Genomic DNA, 27,661 nt, shown 5'->3' on the forward strand with positions numbered 1-27,661 from the left:
TTAAGGAGGATTTATTAGGTGTCAAGTACTGAGAATTCTGAGCAATTAAGTTAGCTTGTATTTAGATTATATGGTCTTAGATATGCTGTAGCTATTTTAGGCTAGCTGAAGACCATTATTCTTTATCCTTATTTCTCATATGCATTGAGGGCAAACAAGCAAAACCGTAGGGAAGCACATAACACTTCCAACCACCATCTCCTTGAAACGCTTGTTCCTTGGTTATCATGATACCCAAACACAACTCTTCTTTGGCCCGTCTAACAACAGGCCTGATCTCTGTACGTAGCTGACCGAAGGTACCTAAGCTTGTTAACCATCATCTTCCTTCCCTATTCAACTTGAGCCTAAAAATTAACTATCTGACTGTTCCCCACCTTTCAAATTCCTATCCATCTCTGCAATCTCTCTCCCTTTCTTTTGGTCCTAGTTAAGGCCTTCATTAGTCTTTATTTAGACTAGCGGTGTCCAACCTGTGCCCTGCAGGCCATATGCTGATTTTCTGAGGGCTTTTTTTGCTTATCTGTGATATTGGATATCATGAAAAGTATGCACCACAGACATTTTTTTTGCTAATCAGATTTCATTAGTATTTGTGTATTTAACGTATGGCCCAACAACTCTTATTCTTCCAACGTTCAGCAAAGAAAAAAAAGTTGGACACCCCTAGACCTAGACTATTGCAACCAATTATTAACTTGTCTTTCTGTTTCTGGGCTTAACCTCCTTGCTCAGAAATCCTGTAGTATTTTTCTTGCTATGTGGAAAGTAGAACCCAAACTTTTCAGCCAGGAATTTAAGTCCCTCAAAGTTCCAGCACACCTTCTATGTTGTCTCCTAAGACTTTTCCCCTCATCTCATGTACCTTATCATTTTCCAGGCCTCTTGGACTACTTGCCACTCCCAAATACATTTACTTTCACTGATACTATAATTCCTCTAACTGAAACATCCTCCTTTGCCTTTTAAAATTCTATAATTCTTAACAGTATAGCTGAAAAGTTACCTCCTTCATGAAGACCTCCACCTTTTCACTAATTTCTCCCCACATAACCCCAAGTGCCCGGTTTCCCAAGTAGAGTACATATCACTATCTGTCTTACATTTTACTTACCTGAGTATGTGTCTATCTAGCTGAGTAGACTACTAATACTATTCAGGTCACTAAACGCAGGAATCACGGCTTTACTCAGGTGTATGCGTGCACTATAGTATTTTGCCCAGTAGCTGTGTAACTTGACGGTCACTGTTGTAGCTACAACTCATGTATTTCTAATGGGGTTAATTCACAATTTTTTATTTCAATATCTCAAACTGAAATTCTGTATTATTAAAAATCACATGGAGTGGATAATCTTTGGCCCACTGGAAAAATTCATACCCGATTACCTTTACTTCACCTGGAACACACCAAGCCCTCTCAATACTTTTCTCACTCTCTCACTCACTCCTATCGACTGCTGTTTTTTGTTTTTTTCATCTCTTCCCTCCCCTCCCATTCCTCTCACTAAGCTCTTCTTTCCATTGTAATTGTCTTTCTCTCCCTTTCCTCTTCTTTTTGTTCTTCCTTTCTTTTCTTTGCTTTTTTCTTCTTTTTATTTATTCACACCTATCTATCTTTTATGTAATTACGAATTAATGTGTTTGTTCTTTCTCTTCCTTCAAAGGGATGAAAATTATATATGTATAAGTGTATTATATGTATATTACCTCTTAAATAATTATCAAAACAGTTTATAATTTTAACCTTATATCTTACCTCATTTATTTTTTATTTATTTATTTTGTTTAGCCAGTCAAATTTAGCAGTGGAGAGTTGAATAACAACTTTAATGACACTAATGTTAATAAGCTCTGATAACTCACTACCATCGGACCAGCCAGCTCATTTATTTTTATAGTAAAATACCAATACTTAATTAGTAAAGATTCCCAATCCTACTAAAATAAATTAGTTTATACTGATAAGAGAACAAAAAAAGGTGCTACCTTTTACTCAAGGGGGAATATGAAGATAATACCAATATGTATGTATTGCTAAAAATAACATTAAACATTTAAAATCAGTTACCTATGGAGGAAATGAAAATAGAGTAGAGGGAACAGGAATGAAAAAATAACCCCTCTGAATACAAATAATTACATAATTATCAATGTGAATTACATATTTAAAAATAAATAAAAAATTAAAAAGCAATCCCTAAAAACTGAAAATAAATCGAAACAAATAAACCTAACTGCTTTTTAATTTGGTGACACAAACATACAAAGGAAATAAGTATTTCAAGATATTGCAGAAAACTGCATTTTGACTGTATCTATAATGGAACATATTAACCTCAAAGAAAATTGCAAAGAAGTTTAAGTTTCACTCAGTATGGCTTATTGTTAGAAATTCTGGTATTATTCTTTTGAAAACTATTTTTATGTATTGCAGGATAAAGCAAAAAAGTAATATTATATTTTTCTTAGGAATAATGATTTTTTAGTGTTACATTTTTTAAAAAGTTACAAATGTAATATCAAAGAGTTTAAGTAAAAATACTATACTGTTAACTTAAGCTAGAAAAAAAAATCTGTTTTCCCCCAGAAACATAGTCTTAGTTCTTTCCACTGAAAAGTCCTAAAATCAATGACGTTAAAAAGAAAAAAAAAGTAATCCACTAGGTATATATCCAGTAGACCAAAAATCACATTATAATAAAGATATTTGTACCAGAATGCTTATTGCAGCCCAATTCATAATTGCTAAGTCATGGAAGAAGCCCAAGTGCCCATCGACCCACGAATGGATTAATAAATTGTGGTATATGTACACCATGGAATATTATGCAGCCTTAAAGAAAGATGGAGACTTTACCTCTTTCATGTTTACATGGATGGAGCTGGAACATATTCTTCTTAGCAAAGTATCTCAGGAATGGAAGAAAAAGTATCCAATGTACTCAGCCCAACTATGAAACCAATTTATAGCTTTCATATGACAGCTATAACCCAATTATAGCCCAAGAGTATGGGGAAAGGGGAGAGGGAGGGGAGGGGACTGGGGAGGCTTTCATATGAAAGCTATAACCCAATTATAGCCCAAGAGTATGGGGAAAGGGGAGAGGGAGGGCAGAGTAATTGGTGGGACCACACCTACGGTGCATGTAAAATTTACTAAATGTAGAATATAAATGTCTTAACATAATAACTAAGAAAATGCTGTGAAGGCTATGTTAACCAGTTTGATGAAAATATTTCAAATTGTATATAAAAGCAGTACATTGTACCCCATGATTGCATGAATGTACACAACTATGATTTAATAAAAAAAAGAGCAATCCCAAAGCAAACACTTTTGAATCAGTGTTCTTTTGAGAAATGTCTTAATTTTGAATTTGAGTTAATTTTAAATGTTTAGTATTATTTTTAGTAAATGTCTGATTCTATACCTCAATAGAGCACCATGACAAAAACAAACTGTATAGGATGAGCTGAGGAAAAAAGTAGATGAGGAGGAGAGAGAGTTTATAAAAGGTATAACCATGCCAAGATTAAAAAAAAGGATGAATCTAGCTACATATTAATTCATGTAGTAAATATTACTGTTTGTCCAAGACGGTATGAGGAACTCTTTTGCAGAGATAGGCAAACACTCTGTTTTGAGTGACGATGCGCTCATCTTCCTCTTTCTTAAATCTCAAGAGATCATTTTGCAAACCAGCAATAGTTTCTTGTTGCTCCATTCGTCTTTTCTTGTAATGCTGGCATTTTGCCTGTAAGAAATTTTTAAAAACATAATTATAATATATACATCTAGGACATGCTGTCCTAACAAAACTATACATAAAGGGATCTTCACAGTTTCTATTTCATTCAAGAACTTCAGTATTGAGGCTGTTTTTAAATGGATGTAAGCCCCAAAAACACTAATATATCACAAATTTAAAAATATAACAAGTAAAATAGCTGTAAAATGGGGAAATTATAGCTTGTAATTGCATTTCTTAATAAGCAAAAAACCTTAAGAATATCCATACTACTACTACTATAATTTTATTTAGATGAAAATAATATTAAGGATAAAAATTTAGATGAAAATAATAATATTTAGGATGTTTAAAAGATGTTTAGATGAAAATAATAATATTAAGGATGTTTAAAAGAACCAGGAATTAAAATTAAGATTCTTAAATTATCAAGGATAATTCAGGATCACAAATGCTGTAGTCAACTTAGGCATTCATGCAAAGTGAGAGACTCAGAGTAAGTCTATAATCAGGAAGTTATCATCAAGAAGTAATCAGGAAACAGGGAGGAGGAAGAGGAAGGAATGGATGAAAACTACTTAACAGGTATAGTGAACACTATTCTGGGTGATGGACACACTTACAGCCATGACTCAAGCATTATAAAAGTGATCCATGTAACCACAGACATTTGTATCCCCTTAACATTTTGAAATTTAAAATGTTATAGTCGCTTAAAAGCATATAGTCATATTAATACTACCCTATTTAAATACATTCCAAAGTAAATTGTTTTCTTAAAACATAAATAATAGGCTCGGCGCCCATTTCACAGTGGTTATGGCACCCGCCACATACACTGAAGGTGGCAGGTTTGAACCCAGCCCAGGCCAGCTAAACAACAATGACAACTGCAACAAAAAATAGCCAGGCGTTATGGCAGGCACCTGTAGTCCCAGCTACTTGGGAGGCTGAGGCAAGAGAAATGTTTGAGTCCAAGAGTTTGAGGTTGCTGTGAGCTGTGACAGGACAGCTCTCTACTGAGGGCGACATAATGAGACTCTATCTCAATAAATAAATAAATAAATAAATAAATAATAATCAGGGATAGGCTCAGCACCTGTAGCTCAGTGGCTAGGGTGCTGACTACATACAAGGGGGCTGGAGGGTTCAAACCCGACCTGGGCCTTCCAAATAACGATGACAACTGCAACAAAAAATAGCCAGGTGTTGCAGTGGGCACCTATAGTCCCAGCTACTTGGGAGGCTGAGGGAAGAGAATCGCTTAAGCCCAGGAGTTTGAGGTTGCTGTGAGCTGTGACGCCATGGCACTGTACCCAGGGCCACATAGTGAGACTCTGTCTCAAGAAAAATAATAAATAAATAAAATAAAATAAAAATAATCCGGGATAGTGATATCACCAAAATGACAAGAGTAGAGGTAATCTGGCTTCACTTCTTCGAACCACAGAAAATCAAAACAAACATCCAGTGCCAAAATTATCACCAAAAATATTACAGAACTCAAATTTGAAGATGAGATAATCCTTGGAGCCACAGAGAAGTGAAAAAACTCTGAGCAGACAGTAAGAAAATCAGACCTCTATATATGCAATGCCCCTCCCTAATCAGCAAGGCACTGCATACAGACAATTTTCCCTGGACTCACAGTTTCTACCAGAAAAAGTGAGATCAAGGGGAATAGCCAGCTACTACACCACGTTGGATTCCCTTCCAGAACTGTTCTTGCCTCCACCCACAGAAAGCAATGTTATTGCCTATAAGGAGAAAAAGCCCTGCGGACGCCAGAGTCAAAGGGTAGAGGTGAGAAAAGCAACCCCAGCCTGCAATTCTTTGTTCTGATCTCAGTCCCAAGAGATGCCAAATCAGAGTGGCTATTCAATAGCCCCACACTGTAGAAAGCCTGCTCCATGGGCCCCCTGGAAAAGAACTCCTAACCACTCCACACAGTCAAGGTATCCCCTTTGGCACCTCCCCCATCTGGGACATTTGTAAGAGCTGAAGCAAACCTAGGCTTAAGCTGCCACTTAGTATAAACAAAGAAGGCAATGACCTAACAAACAGAAAATTCAACAGGTCAATTTCAAGGAACCTCTAACCCAGCAGTTCTCAAAGACTCACAGGAACTGTACTAAAGGGTCGCAGCATTAGGAAGGTTGAGAACCATGCTCTAACCAAATGTATCCAAGAAAAACAAAATACGCCAGTAGTGAAGATGAAAATAAATGACAAATCCTTCGATATGAAAACACAGACATGTATACACAAGAAATAATAGCAACCATAGAGATGGGATCTTGTTATGTGGCCCAGACTGGCCTCAAGTGACCCTCTCATGTTAACCTCCCAAAGTGCTAAGATTACAGATGTGAGTCACTGTCCACCACTCAAATTTGTAGATTTAAGGAAACTCAGTGAACTCTAAGATAACACAGAAAATAAATTCAGGAATGTATCAGACATATTTAACAGAGTTTGTAATGTTAAAAAAAAAAAAATCAACAATCCTAGAACCAATATACATAGTTTCTGAACTAAAAAATGTATTAGAGGCTCTTAACAGTAGAATGGATCAGGTAGAAGAAAAACATCAGTGAGTATCAAAACAGGCTATTTGTAAATACAGTTAGAGGAGAAAAAGAAAAACAGAATGAGAAAGAACAAAGAATGCCTGACAGATATTGAAATTCCCTCAAAAGAACAAATCTAGACTGGGCGAGGTGTCTCATGCCTGTAATCCTAGCACTCTGGGAGGCTGAGGCAGGTGGATTGCTTGAGCTCACAAATTTGAGACCAGCCTGAGCAAGAGCAAGACCCTATCTCTACTAAAAATAGAAAAACTGAGGCAAGAGGATTGCTTGAGTCCAAGAGTTAAAGGTTGCTGTAAGCTATGATGCCACAGCACTCTACCCAGGGTGACAGCTTGAGACTCTCTCTTGGGGGGAAGAGGGAGAACAGATCTCAGAATCATTGGCCTTCAAGTGGGAACTGAAAAACAGCGAGGGGTAGGGTGGTGCCTGTGGCTCAAAGGAGTAGGGTGCCGGCCCCATATACTGGAGGTGGTGGGTTCAAACGGGCTCTGGTCAAAAAATAAATAAATAAATAAATAAATAAAGACAGTGAGGGGTAGAAAGCTTATTAAAAAGAAATAGTAATAGAAAACTATCCAAACCTAGAGGAAGGATAAAAATCCAGATACAGGAAGGTATGACCAAACAGATTCAACTTGAATAAGACCATCCTGAGGCATATAATAATAAAAGTGTCAAAGTGCCAAAAGGTGAAGGACAAAGAGAGGATCCAAAAAGCAGCCAGAGAAAGGAAACAACATATACAGAAGTTCTGACTCTTCTGGCAACTGACTTCTCAGCAAAAACCATATAGGCCAGGAGATAGTAAGACAACATACTCAAAGTGGTCAAAACAAACAAACAAACAAAAAACACAAACTTGCCAACTGAGAATACTATACTCAGCAAAGCTATCCTTTGAATGTGAAGGGGAAATAAAGTCTTTTGGACAAACAATAGCTCAAGGAATTCATCACCACTAGACCTGTCTTAACAATAATGGCTAAAGGGAGTTCTTCAATCTGAAATAAAGGAAAATCAAAAAGAAAGAAATCCCCCAAGAACACAATACATTCAATACATGCAATCCACTCATAAAGCCCCCAAAACAAATTTATCAAAAATTATAATGGCTTACAACAACCTGTTAAGAGACAGGCAATATAAAAACATGTAAATTGATATGAATTAAAATGTGGGAGGAAGGAGAGTTAAAGTGCAGTTTCTTTTTCATTTTTCCTTTGTTTGCTTCTATTCTTTTCTTTGTGATCAAGGATAGGCTGTTATCTGTTTAAATACTTGTTACATCTAGAAGATGTTCTTTGTAAGCTTCATGGTAATCACAAAGCAAAAATTTATACAGTAAAAATAAAAAGCAATGATTAAAATGATTAAAACACTTAATCAAAAAGGAAGAAAATCATTTAACCACAAAAGAAAGGAAGAGAGGAATTACAAAGCAACCAAAACTAAGTATCAAAATGGCAGTATTAAGTCCTTAGCTAAAATAACAAGATTGAATATAAACGGATTAAATTCTCTACTTAAAGGACAAAGAGTGGCTGAATGTAAAAAAGAAAAATTAATAAGACCCAACTATACAGTGCCTACAAGAAACTCACTTCACATATAAAGACATATACAGACTGAAAAATGAAGGTTTGGAAAAAGATATTCTATGCAAATGGAAACCAAACAAGAGCAAGAGTAGCTATAATACTATGTATATCAAATAAAAGAGACAATAAGTAAAAGACTGTAAAAAGAGACAAAGAAAGTCACTATAAGGCTAGGCATGGTGGCTCATGCCTATAATTCTAGCACTCTGGGAGGCTGAGGTAGGCAGATTGCATGAGGTCAGGAGTTTGAGATCAGCCTGAGCAAGAACAAGACCATCTCTACTAAAAATAGGAAAATGAGCTGGGTGTTGTGGTAGACATCTATAGTCCCAGCTACTCAGGAGGCTGAGGCAGGAGAATCACTTAAACCAGGAGTTTGAAGTTGCTGTGAGCTAGGCTAATGACATGGCACCTAGCCTGGGCAACAGAGTGATACTCTGTATAGACTGAAATACATTAATAGCAGTTGACTTCAAAATCCTACTCAGAAATAGAACATCGAGACAGAAAATCAACAAGGAAACACTGGAGTTAAACTACACACTCAACCTAGTGGACCTGACACTTATAGAAGATTTCACCCAACTGCTGCAGAATATGAGGTCAGACAGTTAAGTTCACAAACTCATCCTAGAAAAAGTGCCACATACCTCATTGCTGAATATCACTATGGTGACCAGATAGCCAAGGGACAGACAGATGTAACTGTTTGACCTTGTACACATTATTCTCACTTCTCATCAGCACATGAAACATCCTCCAAAATAGACCATATCTTAGCCACAGAACAAACTCAAAAGAGTCAATCATGTCAAGTATCTTTTCTGATCATAATGGACTAAAACTAGAAATCAATACTACGAAAATCTTTGTAAACTACACAAACATATAGAAATTAAACATTCTCTTAAATGATCAATGGATCAATGATGAAACTAAAAAATTTAAGAACTTCTGGAAAGAGAGAGAGAGAGCAAAGACTCAGATAAAATCAGAAATGGAAGAGGAAACAAATGATACTGCAGAAATATAATGCAATGAACTGGCCGAGCATAGTGGGCTCATGCCCATATTCCTAGCATTTTGGGAGGCTGAGATGGGAGGATCACTTACCAGCCTAAGCAAAAGTTAGACCCTGTCCCTACTGAAAATAGAAAAATTAGCTGGGTGTTGTGGCAAGTACCTGTAGTGCCAGCTACTCAGGAGACTGAGACAGGAGGACTGCTTGAGCCCAGGAGTACGAGATTGCTGTGAGCTAGGCCGATGCCATGGCACGCTAGCCTGGGAAACAGAATGAGATGCTGGCTCAAAAAGAAAAAAAGAAAAAAGAAAAGGAAAAAGGTGAATGATATGTTAACCAGTTTGATGTAAGCATTCCAAATTATATGTAAAATCAGCACATTGTACCCCATAAATGCAGTAATGTATGCAGTTATGATCTAATTTAAAAAATACTAAAAAAAAAGAACTATTAGAGACTATTATAAACTATATACCAATAAGTTGGAAAATCTGGAAGAAATGGATGAATTCCTATGCAAATAACATCCTACTAAGATTGAGCCATAAAGAAACAGAAAACCTGAACAGACCAATAAGTAATCAGATTGAAGCATTAATAATGTCTCCCATCAGAGAAACCCAGAATCTGATGAATTAATTGCAGAATTAATTAAAGAAGAACTATTTAAACAAACTATTCCAAAAAATTGAAGGTGAGAGAGTATTTCTTAAATACAGACTGAAGAGTATCTGATCATAATCTTTTTTTTTTTTTTTAAAGACAGACTGCCACATGCAGCGCCTCATTTGGATGTGTCTGGGGTTTTGGAAGCTTGACTACCCTACATTCTCCTACAAATGGACCTTGAAAGCTTGTTTGGAGGTTCTAGCAGGGGAGTGCAGCTACTCGTATACCCTACACCAAAAAATGATCCTCCTCTATCGGGGAAGGTCATCGTCTTTGACCGAGTGCACAGCTTCAGGAGGACGCACATGGAGTGGTATGGGAGGAAGGGGACACCCACCTAGCCAGCCAGATCAGCCGAATCAACCCTGGAAATCAATGGGGTGACAGATGTCGCAGCCAGATCGCCCCCACATCCAGTGATCATAATCTTTTAAGCTGTATTAAGATGATCCCAGGGTACTAGTGCACCTAAATGTCTACCAGAGCAAACATAATCATCTCTAGGGCAAAATAACATCACAGTAAGCCTCAATTTATTCTATAATGGTTCCTATACAAAGCTTAGAATGTAGTAAAAATAACTAGGCACACTAACAGTCAAGATGGCATGGATGGAACCTAAAGAAAAAATAGACTATAAAGACCAATACACTGATACTCAGGTAAATGAATTATCAGAGAAATTTTTTTAATTGGGATGAAATTCACATGAAAAAATCAACCAATTTAAAGTGAATAATTCAGTGGCATTTAGGACATTCTCAAAAGTTGTGTGCAACTACCACCTCTACCTTGTTCCAAAACCAGACAGAAATTTTAAACCAAGTAAATTTAATAGGTTCAAAAAGATACAAAGCAGAATTATAGGAAAAAACTAGAAACCAAAGCAAGGAATAAAATAGAAATCCCAAAACTAAAAAATATAGTAATTAAAAAAAATTATCCAGGATAAAGTAATAAAAGGCAAAAGAATGACAATAAACAAAGAAAAAACATAAAAGACATAGTAGATTCAAGGATAAATATTAACAACTGGAATCAGAAAAACTGAAAAGAAAGAATGGGACAGAAGCAACATTTGAAGATACAATAGTTAAGAATTTGTCAAAATTGATGATAGACATCAAGTTATCAAGAAATGCTATAAAATCCAAGGAAGATAAATCAAACGAAAACTTGCCAAGGCACAAAGTGAAATGGTTTTGAAACAAAAGCAAAGAGAAAAATATTAAAGGCAGCCAAAGGAAAAGCAGACTGCATTCAAAGGAGTCACAAATAGATTGGCACCTGAATTCTCATCATAAACAATGGAATCCAAGAGATTCCTTCAAATGCTAAAAGAAAATAATTGCCAACTTATAATTTTATACCCAGTGAGAATACTCATCAAAATGAAGGTAACCAATACAAAGTATTGATGAGGATATGAAGAAACTGGTATTCTGACACTGTCCTGGGTATTAGTACAAAGAGTTAATGTTAATAGCACCATAGATCATTTATGACAGATGAAAGTATTTGATAGAAAATACACAGTACTGGCTCGGCGCCCGTAGCACAGTGGTTATGATGCCAGCCACATGCACTGAGGCTAGTGGGTTTGAGCCCAGCCCTGGCCAGCTAAACAACAATGACAACTGCAATAAGAAAATAGCTGGGTATTATAGCAGACACCTGTCGTCCCAGCTACCTGGGAGGCTGAGGCAAGAGAATCGCTTAAGCCCAAGAGTTTGAGGTTGCTGTGAGCTGTGATGCCACAGCACTCTACCAAGGGCGACATAGTGAGACTCTGTCTCTAACAAAAAAAAAAAGAAAGAAAAAAGAAAATACATAGTACATCATTTAAATCACCCACAACCTCAAACATCTGTTCTATGAAGTGCCTAAAACCCTGCTAAATTTGTGTTTTATGTTTTTAATAATTTAATGCTGGTTTCTCACATAAATAAGTCAATGAGTTAAAGGGTTTTGGATTTCCACAGAGGCTATGTCTAAGAGCAAAGTCAAACCTCTGCATAAATTAATAGAATCATTTTCAAAAACCCATTCCCTTTAGAGAGTTTTTATAAACATACTTTTTTTTTTTTTTAGAGACAGAGTCTTAATTTATTGCCCCCAGTAGAATACTGTGGCATCACAGCTCACAGCAATCTCAAACTCCTGGGCTTAGGTGATTCTCTTGCCTCAGCCTCCCGAGTAGCTAGGACTACAGGTGCCCGCCACAATGCCCGGCTATTTTTTGTTGCAGTTTGGCGGGGGCCAGGTACAAACCCGCCACCCTTGGTATATGGGGCCAGCGCCCTACCCATTGAGCCACAGGCGCTGCCCTATAAATGTACTATTGATGAGGAAAGCAACCTAACAAAGCCAAGCTAAAGTTATAATGTTCTTTTTTTTTTTTTTTTTGTAGAGACAGAGTCTTATCTTATCGCCCTCGGTAGAGTGCCGTGGCGTCACACAGCTCACAGCAACCTCCAAATGCTTGGGCTTAGGAGATTCTCTTGACTCAGCCTCCCAAGTAGCTGGGACTACAGGCGCCCGCCACAACGCCCAGCTATTTTTTTTGTCGTTGTTGTTGTTGCAGTTTGGCTGGGGCTGGGTTTGAACCCGCCATCCTCGACATATGGGGCCGGAGCCCTACCCGCTGAGCCACAGGCGCCGCCCAAGTTATAATGTTCTAATCATACAGGATTTTGTTGACTGATGAGTAACAAAAACAGATTTGGCATTCAAATAATGACAATGTCTTCTCTGAAGCTATGACCAATACCAGTAGCTCCACCTGTGCCTGCTTCAAGTTGGCAGCATAAATGAGGGCAGAGCACCAACTGTCTCTGTCTGCACACCAGAGCTCCCTAGTGCTGCGTTCCCTGGTTGATCTTCTCTGAGTCTCTGGAATTTACACAAACTGATGTGACCCTTCCAACACTGTCAGCACACACTGAGGGGACTTCCAGATCCTGCCTGATGAATACTGGTCCCTTTTAGACGTCCTGAACTCAAGTGTGCAATAAATACATTTAGTGTTGTGTCAGCAAAACCCCCTAAAATATGGACTTAATATTTACAATGATATAATGTTTGTAAAGACCAGAAATATCTCATACAATTAAAACTGGTTATCAGCACAAAAGATTCATTTCCTTTAGTCACAATAAACACCTAAGTTTTAACATAAGGGTTGTCTCAGAAAGGTAAGAGGGAAACAGAATATTCTAGAAAACAAGTGAAGGTAGTTTCAAGAAGTCAGCAATGATAGGTCAACTAAGGTAAGAACTACTGAATTAAGCAACATGGAAGTCACCTGGGACTATAATGAGCTATTTTAGTATTAACCATCATCTAAGAAAATACATAACTCAGTACCTGTAAAGCTTTCTGCTCCTTTTGAAGATCCTTTATTCTGTTCTGTTGCTGGCAAACCCTACTTAGGGATTCATCCTCCAATTGACAGATTTTGGCTTTCACACCCTCCACAATTTGTTCCAAGTCATTAGCTCGTTGTTCCTGATGTGCCGCTCGACTTTGTTCTAGCTGAAGTTCATTTCTAATTTAATAGGCACACAATTCCTTCCCTTAGTATTAAAAATAAATCAAATGGCAAAATATACCCATCTAACAACACACTTTCTATAATTTCTTCGCATTCGTTTCTTTTTATACCTGGTATTGAATTTATTTATAACCAGCAATGACTTTTTTTTTATTGTTTGGGATTCATTGAGGCTACAAAGAATTAGGTTGCACTGATTGCATTTGTTAGATACAGTCCCTCTTATACTTGTGTCCCACCCCTAAGAGGAGTGCCATGCACCATGACTCCCCAACCTCCTCCCTCCTCCCCTTCTACCCACTACCTCATTCCCATTGCATTCTTAAATTTTCTATTTTATAGAGTTTAAGCATCCATTAGCTGAAATGTTTGGGACCAGAAGTGCTTCAGATTTCAGATTTTAGAATATTTGTATCATGCTTACCAGTTAAGCATCCCAAATTTGAAAATTGAAAATCTGAAACACTCTCAGTGAGTATTTCCTTTGAGCATCATACTGTAGCTCAAAAAACCTTGAATTTTAGAACATTTTGGATTTTTGGATTTGGGATGCTCAGCCTGTAACAGAAACTAGTAGAAGAAATATAGAGTACCATTAAACAAATGGCTAAGCTATTAACAGAAGATTTACCTATTAAAATTTTACCTATTTACCCACGGAAATTATTTTTAAACTCTAACATTTAATCAAAGTGGAAAATTAAATTTCAAGATGCTTTTCAAGGCAGTTATTTTTTAAATATATACAAATAATTCAAAAGAGACCTTCCGCATGTTCTTACTTAAGCTGCTGATTAGTTTCTATGAGCTCCTGTATCATGTTGTGCTGACGTGATGTTTCTTCCACCAACGTTTTCAAATTTTGTCTCATTGTCTGTGATGAGTGTTTGTCAAAAATGATTAGATCTGCAGTTTTTAAAAAATACAATACAAATAGTAAAAATAAACATAAGGTAAAAAAAATTAAAGATAAAATATTTTAAAAGGAAAAAGAGGGGGGCTCAGTGCCTGTAGCTCAGCAGCAAGGGTGCCAGCCACATACAGCAGAGCTGGTGGGTTTGAATCCAGCCTAGGCCCCCCAAAGAACAATGACAACTACAACCAAAAAATAGCCGGATGTTGTGGCGGGCACCTGTAGTCTCAGCTCCTTGGGAGTCTGAGGCAAGAGAATCACTTAAGCCCAAGAGTTGGAGGTTGCTTAGCTGTGATGCCACAGCACTCTACCGAGGGCAACAGCTTGAGACTCTGTCTCAAAAAAAAAAAAAAAAAAAAGAGAGAGAGAGAGAGAAAGAAGTTTTTTACCTGAAGGAGCAAGAGTAGGATCTAATTACCTTTAAGATCTGTTCTTTTGACTAGGAACAATGGTTTTAAGCCATGTGTCATCAACAGCATATTTACGTTTTCCCATTCTGCTTCTTCCTGCTACAATTATAAAGAGAGAGAAAAAAAGGATAAACTTTAAGATATAAAGACTGAAGAAATACCATCTTATATGTATAATTTCCTGTGTTTTCAGAATAGAACTTCTTCTCCAAAAGCTTTTTTAAAATGTATATTTTTATTCATAATTTAGAAAAATTAATTTTTCTAGCAAAATGAGTAATAGACCAGAAGTATGCAAATAAGCATAAATTATTACATTACAAAAAGTCCTTATATGGTCCTTAATGGGCAAATTAAAATAAAAACCACTACCACCACCATCACTACCACCACTTTACAACTTTGCTGAACCAAACAGATCTGAGGTTTTAAATTTAACTAAACTAGACCAGCCCTGCCCAGAAAAAACAGCTGCAAATTAGGTTACATTAATTAAACAGTAAAGAAAAGGTGAGTTACTCAGAAACAAGTGATAGTTTCATAATAAAAAGATCAAAACATACCTGATTAGTTGAAGCCAATGTTTTAGACAATTCCTTTTATAAAGGACAAGGATGAACTAGAAAAAGGAGCTTGTCCATATGGATAACTGACTCTAGTTGAATTACTTTGAAGGACACGCTAGAGTTTTATATCCTTGATTCTAAACATATATTTATATCCTAAACCTGTGAAAAGAATCCTAACTCTCTAGAGCAGTGGTTCTCAACCTTTGTAATGCTGTGGCTCTTTAATACACTTCCTGGGGTCACGACCCAAAGGTTGAGAACTTCTGCTGTAGAGTAAGTGAATAAAAATATAATAATGGAAGATGTAATATGAAAAAAGAACAAAAAACCCATAAGAATAGAAATAGAGATTTTTAAATTAACACATTTTAATCCATAACATTAATAATTTTAAATCCACTTTTTTGTTTGTTTGAGATAGAGTCTCACTCTGTTGCCCAGGCTAGTGTACCATGGCCTCATTAAAGCTCACAGCAACCTCAAACTACTGAGCTCAAGCAACTCTCTTGCTTGATCTCCCAAAGTGCTAGGATTATAGGTGTGAGCCACTGCACCCAGCCTAAATCCATTTTTAATGTAAGTACAATTATCAATTTTAAAATCACCGTGTGATTGCTTTGGACATGTGTGTGTATGTGTTTTGTTTTTTTGAGATAGAGTCTTTGTCACCCTTGGAAGAGTGCCATGGTGTCACAGCTTACAGCAACCTCAAAGTCTGGGCTTAAGTAATTCTCTTACCTCAGCCTTCCAACTAGCTGGACTACAGGCGCTCACCACAATGCCTGGCTATTTTTTGGTTGCAGTTGTCGTTGTTTGGCAGGCCTGGGCTGGATTCAAACCCGCCAGCTCTGGTGTATGTGGCTGGCGCCCTACCCCCTGAGCTACAGGCGCCAAGCCGCTTTGGACATTTTTGATAGTTTAAAGCATATTTGTGAAAAGGTTATCTGTGTAAATTTTCAATGTTTAAATGCTTTAAAAATATAATATGTACAATAAAGAAGTTCATTAGTTATATAGTATGTAATCAGTGTAATAGTTTAAAGATCAATAATTCAGATAATAGACAAAGCACAAATAGAAGTATTAAATCCATATCCAAATGTCCCCTCATATATATATTTTTTAATTTTTATTAAATTATAACTTTGTACATTCATGCATTTATGGGGTTCGGGGTACTGTTTTGATATACTATGTGAAATGCTTACATTGAACTAGGTAACACATTCATCACAATTATATTCATTTCTTTTTTTTTTTATTTTTTCATTTTTTAGAGACACAGTCTCACTTCATCACCCTCGGTAGAGTGCCGTAACATCACAGCTCACAGCAACCTCCATCTCTTGGGTTTAGGCGATTCTCTTGCCTCAGCCTCCCGAGTAGCTGGGACTACAGGCACCTGCCACAATGCTCGGCTACTTTTTTGTTGTTGTTACAGTTTGGCTGGGGCCGGGTTCAAATTCGCCACCCTTGGTGGGGCTGGAGCCCTACTCACTGAGCCACAGGCACCACTCTATACTCATTTCTTAATAGTTCTGAAATGTACCATTGCATCATGCACATTATGTGAGGTTCCCCCAAATTCCCTCCCTCCTCCCATATTCCCCCTCCTCTTCATCCCTCATATATTAAAGAATTTATCAATGCAAAAGACAAATAACCCTGATGATTGTTTTTTTTTTTGAGAGTCTTGCTCTGTCACCCCAGCTAGAGTGCAGGGTTATCATCATAGCTCACTGCAACCTCAAAATCCTGGGCTCAAGCAATCATCCTGCCTCAGCTTCCTAAGAAGTTGAGAAGGTATAACACCACTAATTTTTTTATTTTTGGTAGAGACGGGAGTCTCCCTTTTGTTCACTTATGATTCTTTGATAGCACTGTAATTCACAGCCAAATAAATCTTCCTTTTGACTCCTGACTTTTTCTTCCATCTTTTTTTCCTATACATCTCCCCCTCATAACTTTCCCCTCATTTACCTTGGGGTGGGAAACCTGCAGCCTCAAGGCTACATGTGGCCCTCCAGATCCCTAAGTGCAGATCCTTCACCGAATCCTAACTTCACAGAACAAATCCCTTTATTAAAAGGTCTTATTTATAAAATTTGGATTCAGTCAAAAGGCCATATTCAAGGATAGAGGCCACATGTGGCCCCAAGGGTGCAGGTTCCCCACCTTGACATGGTGGACAGAGAACTAAAATTATCACTGACATTTGTTTAGAAACCCTAAGTTTTGTGTGGGTGACTTAGTGGCTATCTACTATAATTCATAAAAACAAAATGATTTCTATATAATAGGGTAACATATTTTCTGAATGATCAAATTATACATATTATTCCCTGATACATCTTATATTTTAAGAGAAAGAATAAAGTAACTGTTTATAGATTCTGAAAATAGTTGGGAATGGTATTTTCCCAAGTATGCACTACAGTACACTAGTCTAATGAAGTGCTCATCAGGCTTGGCATCCATTGCTCAGTGGTTAGGGTGCCAGCCCAAAACACTAGGGCTGGCGGGTTCGAACCCAGCCTGGACCTGCTAAATAACAATGACAACTACAACAAAAAATAGCCGGTGTTGTGGTGGGTGCCTGTAGTCCCAGCTACTTGGGAAACTGAGGCAGAGAATCACTTACACCCAAGAGTTTGAGGTTGCTGTGAGCCATGACGCCTTAGTACTCTACTAAGAGCAACATAATAAGACTCTGTCTCAAAAAAAAAAAAAAGTTCATCAATCTAGCTTATTAATTAAGTAGGAAGTATTGTAGACTTTAGGAGACTGATAATATTGAGAAGTTTTGGAGTGATGAAATTATTTAATAGTCTTTAACCCAGAACTTCCCAAAATTATTTCACCAAAGAATCCTTCCAAAGTTAGATTTTCCCCATTTGAATATGTAGCATTTGTGGCATATATTTTGAGAAACATCAGCTTAAAATATTTAAAGTTTACCTGTTTTTGAGTCATGACTCTCTCTGATGATTGACTGGACTCCTGGGCTTTGGAGGCTGCTGGAAACATAGTTTCTTTTGTAGAATCTGAAGAAGTGGCAAATGGCAATAGAAAATAAAATATGTCACCTAAATGAAAAAAGAAAAAAAATACAATAGGAGTTAAAGTATATTTAAAAGAACCCCCTTCTCTTGCTGAGCAATTTAGGCCATTCCTGCGTTACAACCTTATGACATAGTAGATAGCTGACTGTAAGAATGATTTGAATAAACCTATCTTACAATGTTCTCCGGAAATAAATTATGGGATTCTATACACATACATATACACGATGAAGAGAGAAAAAACTATTTGTCTTAACTCTATGATGTGAGAAGCATGTGACACTAACAAACTGTTACCTCTTGGACGCTATTTCCCCAAAATCTGAAAGAACTGTGCCTAACTCACAGTTACAGGCATATTTAATAATTCACTGGGTTCCAAGGATGAATGGAGTGCTGCTTTCTCAGGTGGTCTTTATTCTCGGTAAATCAGAAGCTAGCAATAAGGAATACTATTTGGCACCAAAAAAGTTTATATTCAGTCTACTCTATTATCATTAGCTCTTACTATCTAGGATGCTGCCATTCTATAGGAAAAATAATTCCTTGATTTCTTTGATATAGAAACGTAATTCCTTTTTTACAGAAGCAAAATCACATTAGGATCATGGAATTTTAGAGATTGAGGGGACCTTGGAAACTGTTTAATCCAAATCTCTAGCTCTTCACAGGTGGCAGGAAAGAGTGTAGGGAGAGATGTAACTATTAACAAGTAAGGTGCAGAAAGGTGAAATGACCTTCCCAGAATTGATCTGAAATCGGCCTTCTGGCTGCCAATTCAGGTTCCTTCTAAAATACCCTTCTGCCCTCATATACCTGCTTCAGATAGTGAAATCCATCTGAGCAATATACTAATCACCAATAACTCGTTTTTAGCTCATATTTTACAAATTCCCAAATTCTGCCATTTCTGTTGTTTGACACCTCCTTCAAATTTCGGTCTCTCGACAACTCCATTACCCACTGCATAAAACTCCTCGTTCTATATATATATATATATAAAGTTCTTTTTTGAAAATATCATCCAATTTCAGCTGCTACCACCTTTTCACTGGTTTTGTTTTTAACTTTAGGGAAATTTTAAAAAATATCCAAAAGTAAAGAAAGAGTATAAGGAACCCTGTATTCATCAACCCCGCTTCAACGATTACCACTATTCTTTCATTTGTTATTTTTCTCTCACCCACATATATTTTAGTAACATTTCTAACACAGACTCTTTTTAAACATGACCTCAGTACCATTACCACATCCAATAAAATTAATAGTAATGCCTTAATATCACTTAATAGCTAGCCCATGTTCAGTTTCCCTCACAGGTCTTAAAAATGTCCTCATGACTTTTTTTCAAATCAGGATATAAGTAAGGTCCCTATATACTATTTGGTTATCTCTTCTTAAGTCCCTTTTAATCTGTAACAATCCTATATCTGTTTTTTTTTTCTTTACATGCTCTTTGTTGAAGAAACAGGCCTTATGTCTCATAAAATTACCCATATTTTAGATTTTATTATATCCTTCATCATTTAACATACTTTTCAATTCCCTATATTTCTTATTTTTTTATTTTTATTTTTTGAGTCACCCTGGGTAGAGTGCTATGCTGTCATAGCACAGCAACCTCAAACTCTTGGGCTCAAGATATCCTCTTGCCTCAGCCTCCCAAGTAGCTGGGACTACAGGTGCTGGCCATACTGCCTACCTGGCTAGTTTTTCTATTTTTAGTAGAGAAGGGGTGTCACTGTTGTTCAGGCTGGTCTCAAACTCCTCAGCTCAAGCAATCTACCCACCTCAGCCTAATTCCCTATATTTCTTATAAACTGGTTATGCCTAAAAGCTTCATTAAATTTAGGGTCAGTATTTTCTGGCAAGAATACTTCAAAGGTGATGCTGTGTTCTGTCTACTTAATCACTATCCAGAGTCAGCCAGAGACTTAAGGTGGGAAGATTATACTCTGGAGACCAGACATGAGGGTAGTAGATATTAATGTAAGAAAATTCTTCAATAAATGTAAAGTCACACATCTTTGACAATCCCTCTAAATGTGGACAAACTCACTGACATCTTTGAGCCTTGATTTCTTCATTTGTGAAAGAGGTAAGATAGTAATGCTTATATCTAACAGGCTGAATTACATCAGAAAAATGTAGAGAATACTTAGAATAAGTGTCTGGTACACAGAAACTTATAAATGGCAGTTGTTGCTATACCTAAGTACACTAAACAAAAATAATCTTACCTAGTCCCTTATCTTATATCATCTTAAACTTTTTCTACGCATTATTTAGCTATCAGATATATATATATCAGATATATATATATATATATTTAACATAAATATGTCTCAGACAAGACTAAATCCCATAAGATAAAAAAGAAATCTACTTTTTGGGGTAGAACTGTCATTATTAGAGGCTGGAAAGGCTAGGGGGAAAGGAGGATAGGGAGAGGTTAGTTAATAGACACAAAATTACAGCCAGATAGCACTATAGGGTGAATATAGTTAAAAATAATTTATTGTATAATATATTTTTTTAAAGGTGGGAGAGAGGATTTTTCAGGTTCCTAACACAAAGAAATGATAAATGCTTGAGGTGATGGATATGCTAATTACTCTGATTTGATCATTACATTGTATACACAGATTAAGATATCACCCTATATCCCATAAATATGTACAATTATTATGTATCAACTAAAAATAAGAGGAAAAAAATCTACTTTTGGCAATGGTAGACCAGACAACTCTACCTACAAAGACAATGAAGGAAGCTTAATAAAATACATTTTTTAAAAAATCTTCTTACATGCCTTAAAGAACCAATAAAAAGACAATGAGGAACTACCAGGCCAAATTTTTAAAAAACTGAGAAGATGAGAATCCACTTTTTCTCTGAAGGCATCTGCTAATTCCAAAGAAACAGCTGTGTAAAAGAGCACTAAAGATCGAAGCCACTCCAACTTAAAGGTGTGACCTGGAAGGGTTACACTCTGAGGATAAGCGTGAACCAAGCAGTCAACTACCTCTCCTGTGAACCTGAAACCTAGCTCCTCTCTTCTGTGTAAGATTCCAAATTTATACTGCCTCAAAGCACCTGACAGAAGCAAATGAAATCCTCTCCAAAGAAAGGTATCATAGTATACTCACAAAAGTATTTCAAATATAACATCAAGCAAACTGTCAAGGATAACTAAGGCATAAAGAAAATAAGACAGAAGGATATCATGGAAGTATATACAGATAAGAAAGAAAAATCCTCATAAAATCAGCATGTGGCCCATGGAGGTTGGATACCCCTGAACTATAGTCTATCTATAGAATAGAATACCTGTCAGCAATAAAAAGGAATAAACTATTGATACATCCAACCATACGGATGAACCTCAGAATAATTATGCTGAAAAAAGCCAGACAAAAGAGTACATACTATGTCATTCCATTTATACAAAACAAAAACTAATCTATGGAGTAGATCGGGGTTGCTGGGGAAATGGGAGACTAGAAAGAGGGATTACTTAGGGGAAAAAGGAAATTTGGGGGGATGTTGGACAGATTGAAAATCTTGATTGTAGTGATGGTTTCACAGGTTTGTATGTATGTCAAAACTTAAATTTTATACTTTAAGTATATGCAGCATATTGTGTATTGAATATATCTCAATAAAGCTGTCTAAAAGAAAAGTTTTCCTAAAATCAAAAAAAAAAAAAAGACTGGAAAATACATATGAAAAGAACATAGCAAGTGCCTAGAAATACTGACCCATAACAACCAACATCAAGACACATTCTAAAAAAATTATTGGACTTCAATGAAAAAGAAAAAAATTCTTTGGTCATCAAGAAAAAGAAACCCACATGACTTATAAGTAGAAGAAGAATTAAGATTATCATCTGACTTTGACACCAATACTTTATGCCAGAAGAAGGAATAATGTGGCTCAGCACGTATAGCTCAGCAGCTAGGGCTCCAGCCACATACACCGGAGCTGGCGGGTTTGAACCCAGCCCTGGCCGGCCAAACAACAATGACAACTACAACCAAAAAATAGCCAGGTGTTGTGGCAGGTGCCTGTAGTCCTAGCTACTTGGGAGGCTGAGGCAAGAGAATCACTTCAGCCCAAGAGTTGCTGTGAGCTGTGAGGCCATAGCACTCTACCCAGGGCAACATAGTGAGACTCTGTCTCAAAAAAACAAACAAAAAAAAGAATGGTTGGTTTCAGATCTGGGACAGTATTGTTCAAGATATCAGATAACAAGGAGCTATCAAAAACTGCTAGGGTCTGAAAGCTGTAAACAATTGTGTCTAGAGACAAGACTGCACGCAGCAGGAGGACCTGTGGGGGTGGGCACATTTCACAGGTTGCCAGTCAGGTTAGGGTCTTTTGGGGCTTGAACTTCTAGGGGACAGAGCTAGCCAGATCCTTTGTGTCTCTGTTTTAGGAGGAGGGGAGGAGGAGTTTGTGTGAGGCTGTTAGGACCCCCAACAGGGCCCTATTAAAAAAGTTAACAATAATAATTGCAAGGAACTGAAACCCATCAAATATATCCATGAATTTAAAGTAACAGACTTTATTTATTTATTTATTTAAAGTAACAGACATCATAACTGTGTACATTAATGCATTTATGGGGTACAATGTGCTGATTTTATGTGCTTTGGAATGCTTACATCAAACTGGTTAACATAGCCTTCACCTCACTTACTTAATTATTGTGTTAAGACATTTATACCCTATACTTAATGGATCTGACATGTACCCTTGCAATACGCACCATAGGTGTGTTCCTACTGTTTACCCTCCCTCCATCCAACCTCCCCGCTTCTCTCCCCTTCCCTTATTCATCCTGGGCTATAGTTGTGTTTTATCTTTCATATGAAAATGTGGGTGATTATATATTGATTTCATAATAGAACCGAATACATTGGATACTTTATCTTCCATTCTTGAGATACTTTACTAACAAGAATATGTTCCAGCTCCATCCATGTAAACATAAAAGAGGTAAAGTCTCTATCTATTTTAAGGCTGCATAATATTCCATGGTATACATATACCACAATTTATTAATTCATTCATGGGTTGATGGGCAATTGGGCTTCTTCTATGACTTAGAAATTATGAATTGGGTGCAATAAACATTCTGTCGCAAATAACTTTGTTGTAAAGTGATTTTTGGTCTTCTGGATATATACCTAGTAAAGGAATTGCAGGATCAAATGGCAGGCCTACTTTTAGATCCCTAAGTGCTCTCCAAACTTCTTTCCAAAAGGAACATATTAGCTTGCATTCCCACCAGCAGTGCAGAAGTGTTCCCTTTTCTCCACATCCATGCGAACATCTGTAGTTTTGGGATTTTGTGATGTGGGCTATTCTTACTAGAGTTAGATATCTCTAAGTGGTTTTGATTTGCATTTTTCTAATAATTAAAGATGATGAGCATTTTTTTATGTGTCTATAGGTCGTGTGCCTGTCTTTTTCAGAGAAGCTTCTTTCAAGTCTCTTGCCTATTAGACTTTTCAAAGAAAGACCAGCCTTCAGAAGACATAGAACCAGTTCATTATCTTGAAAATTGTAAATAAATAGAAAGAATCAAGCATTTATCCTGAATTTCTTCTATGAATTATACTGTTGGGTATCCCAATGATACATCAAGGGATTAGTGTTCCAAGTAATAAATGAAAAAGATATGATTAGAATTAGAATATTCTGCAACTCTCAGTGAATGAATTTACTCATCAAATAACAATAGCTGCTGAGATCACAAAGAGAGACACAATGAGACATCATGCAAACATCTCCCAAAGAATTGCAAAAGAGATTAAATCCAAGCCTGATTCAATACTGGATCCAGCTAACAATGTGCAGGAGGCCAGGGGTGGGGAATTTGCAGACTTAAGTGCTACCTTTTGACTAAATCAAATTTTACAGAATAATTTTATTCTCATTATTACATTTTTGTCCATCTTTTACACTTCTGCTTTTTAAATGTATTTAAAATATCAGAAAATAAAATAAGTTTCAACAAAATAATTCTGCTAGATTTACTGGCACAATTAGAACATTAGTAAGCATAAGGGCTAAATTGATGGCTGCTATGCTCATGATTTAGTTCTAACTCCCCCCACCTAACTGGCACCACTACCACACTGGTTGGTGAGAGTTTATGGGGGTGGAGTATGCCAGTCTGTTATTAGCTTTTGACAGTAGTACACTGTGTTTCTGTTTGAAGTGGAATTTGTGAATAGCTGCACAGTCCAGTAGTATTTTTCAACTCTGGCTGCTTAATAGCTCATCGTGTCAAAGAAGACCAAGAGAATGCTGAAGGAAGAAAACGGATTTTCTAATGGTTGAAAATTGCAATATTACCTTGTTTTCTGTGAAAGATAAGATGATTTGCTTGTTTGGAGATACTGTGATATCAACATTAAAGAAATTCAATGCAGGGCGGCACCTGTGGCTCAGTGAGTAGGGCGTCGGCCCCATATGCCGAGGGTGGCGGGTTCAAACCCAGCCCCAGCCAAACTGCAACAAAAAAAAAAAAAAAGAAAAAGAAAAAGAAATGCAATGCAGGCAGCGCCTGTGGCTTAGTGAGTAGGGTGCTGGCCCCTCATACCGAGGATGGCAGGTTTGAACCCGGCCCCAGCCAAACTGCAACAAAAAAATAGCTGGGTTGTTGTGGCGGGCCCCTGTAGTCCCAGCTACTTTGGGAGGCTGAGGCCGGAGAATCACCTAAGCCCAAGAGCTGGAGGTTGCTGTGAGCTGTGATGCCACAGCACTCTACCAAGGGCAACAAAGTAAGACTCTGTCTCTAAAAGAAAAAAATTCAATGCTCATCAGCAGTGTAACAGTCATAAGGCCCACAAATATTTTAAATTAGAGGGAGAGGCATGGAAGGCTTGTAAATTTCAAAAATTAAAAGATAAAAAGTAAAAGCAAAGACAATTCTTTCAAGCAGCAATAAGATCTGGAAATAATTCCACTGAAGCAACTTACAAAGTAGCTTACATATTTGGGGAAAAAGAGAACCCATTCAGTGATGTAGGAATTGTGAAAGAAATGGATTATTGAAGGGTAGGATGCTTAGACCTGATAACTTTTCGCTCTCTCTCTTTTTTTTTAATTTTTGGTGCCAAAACCTGGGACCGAGCCACCTGATAATGTTTCAAAGTACAAACAACTGCCTCTTTAAAGGAGAACCATAACTGATCAGCAGCTTGACTCAGCTTTCAACTTAACACAACAACCTTATGCAATATTCAAAAAGAAAATATTTATTACTCAATTGCTTGGGATGTGTCAACTGATACTACTGACTTGGCACAGGTTTTATACATCATTCAGGTGATAACAGAAGACTTTCTTTGCTACCAAGAGTTACTCACATTGGACAATCTTCCAAACAGAACACAGGGAATAGATTGCTTCAACAACTTTCAAGACACATGTCATGAAGTTGGACTGAATTATTTATTTATTTTTGAGACAGAGTTTCACTTTGTCACCCTCAGTAGAGTGCCATGGTATCAACAGCTCACAGCAACCTCAAACCCTTGGGCTCAAGCAATTCTCTTTCCTCAGCCTCCTGAGTAGCTGGGACTACAGGCACCCACCACAACACCTAGTTCTTTTTTGTTTGTTTGTTTTTTAGAGACGGTGTCTCGCTCTGGCTCAGGCTGGTCTGGAACCCGAGAGCTCAGGCAATCCACCCACCTGAGCCTTCCAGAGTGCTAGGATTACAGGTGTGAGCCACCGCGCTGAATGAGTATGCGTCATTGTATCTCACATCAGCAAAATCTCCTTTTGCAAGAAGCTGTAAGTATTATTAACCTACATTAGTGCAAATACATCACAGCATTCTCTATTTTGTAACTCACTAAAGTTGAACGATGAGATATTCAGTGTGGATTTGCAGTATCATTATAAAGTTCATTGGCTATTTGAGAGATAGGTGTTAGCCAATATTTTATCTCTGTAGAAACAGTTAAATTTTATGAAGAAGAGAATCAACAATGTGAATTATTGAAAAACAATTTCTATAGGAATGCAGCATTTGTGGGTGATAGCATGTCAAATCAAAACAACTTGAATATATCTTTGTAAAGTAAAACTAAATCCATATATGACATAAGGCAAAAAACCCAAGCATTTTTAAAAAGCTATCTTTTTATATGGAAAGGGTAAAGGGAAGGGGAGGATAGGGGAAGGATGAACAGAGGGAGGGTAACTGGTGGGACCACACCTACGGTGCATCTTACAAGGGTCCATGTGAAATTTACTAAATGTAAAATATAAATGTATCAACACAATAACCAAGAAAATGCCATTAAGGCTATGTTAACCAGTTTGATGAAAATGTTCCAAATTGTATATAAAACCAGAACATTGTACCCCATGGTTGCATTAATGTACACAGCTATGATTTAATAAAAATAAAAAATAAAAAGTGCTATCTTTTATCAAAATACTTCTTCTTCAAAAGGAAATTTCATGTGAACATTTTCCTCAGCAAAAATCATTGATGAGCAGGATGATATACAGCAGAACCCCTAAAAGTTGACCACCCAAAAGACTGTAACAAACTGGTCAACATATGAAACTGTGGTCAACATAAGGAACTAAGCTTACTGCACTGATATGTGCATATGGTGCATGTCTAGCATAAGAAAAAATTAGGTCAACTTGAAGAAGTGGTCAATGCAGGGAGTTTGTTAACTATGGAGGTTCTATAGTATATGCAAATCAGTTAAAGAATACGAAGCTATTATAGACCTATTAATTGGAGAATGCAATGAAAGGTTCACTGACTTTGAAGAATCTCAACATGCACTCAAATTAGCATTTCAGCCTCAGCTAGTTGATATCACTGAGGGACCTAAAGAACTACAGATGGAACTGATTAAGCTCGCAGGAGATGACATTTTAAAGTCATTGTTTGATGCTAAAAAACATGCAATTGAAATATGGAAAAATGCAACAGAAAACCCACTCCTTTGGCAACATGCCTGAAAAATGCTTTCTCGCTTTTCAACCACTTATTGCTACAAATCAAGATGCCCTTAAGGTCACAAATGACTGATACCCATCTAGAGAATCAACTGAAACGGTGGACCTCCATGCTTCAAACATTCAAACATTTTCCAACTAAAAGCAGACAAAACAAAGTCATTAAAAGGTTAACTTGAAAATGAAATACTTTTCATTTTTTGAAATTATTAAGTACACGGTAGTCAGATTTTTACAAAATAATATACATTTTTAAGTATATCAAATTGAAGTTTCTTAAATGAGACCTTATTGGATGATAGCTAAGTTAAGGCAGTCTTCCACCATGAAAAGGTTCCCCACCCTTGCCCAAGGCAGCGGAACATACTGAACATACACAAGTATGCAATCAGCAAAATCCAAACTTTAGGAAATAAACTGGTCAAATGACCCCGGTTCTGTTTTTTTTTTTTTTTTTTTTTTTTAGACAGAGTCTTACTCTGCTGCCCTGTTGAGAGTACCGTGGCATCATCATAGT

The 27,661-nt window shown here is 36.9% G+C and overlaps 1 protein-coding gene across 3 annotated transcripts in view; it reads right to left on the minus strand.

Moving 5' to 3' along the window:
• The window catches only part of CEP70 (centrosomal protein 70), an 80,339-nt gene that overhangs the window by 35,637 nt on the left and 17,041 nt on the right, over positions 1-27,661 (minus strand). For 2 of the 3 annotated variants that reach the window (XM_053598907.1, XM_053598906.1), the window contains exons 3-7: positions 18,035-18,162; positions 14,516-14,606; positions 13,967-14,090; positions 12,998-13,178; positions 3,589-3,758 (exon numbers count right to left, since the gene is read on the minus strand). In XM_053598907.1, coding sequence (XP_053454882.1) covers positions 3,589-3,758; positions 12,998-13,178; positions 13,967-14,090; positions 14,516-14,606; positions 18,035-18,103 — 635 coding nt within the window. In that variant the 5' untranslated portion in view covers positions 18,104-18,162. Of the gene's footprint in view, positions 1-3,588; positions 3,759-12,997; positions 13,179-13,966; positions 14,091-14,515; positions 14,607-18,034; positions 18,163-24,507; positions 24,664-27,661 lie in introns of all 3 variants that reach the window. The other variant, XM_053598905.1, reaches the window with a different exon arrangement.

Source organism: Nycticebus coucang, chromosome 8 (genome assembly GCF_027406575.1).
Source record: "Nycticebus coucang isolate mNycCou1 chromosome 8, mNycCou1.pri, whole genome shotgun sequence".
NCBI lineage: Eukaryota > Metazoa > Chordata > Mammalia > Primates > Lorisidae > Nycticebus > Nycticebus coucang.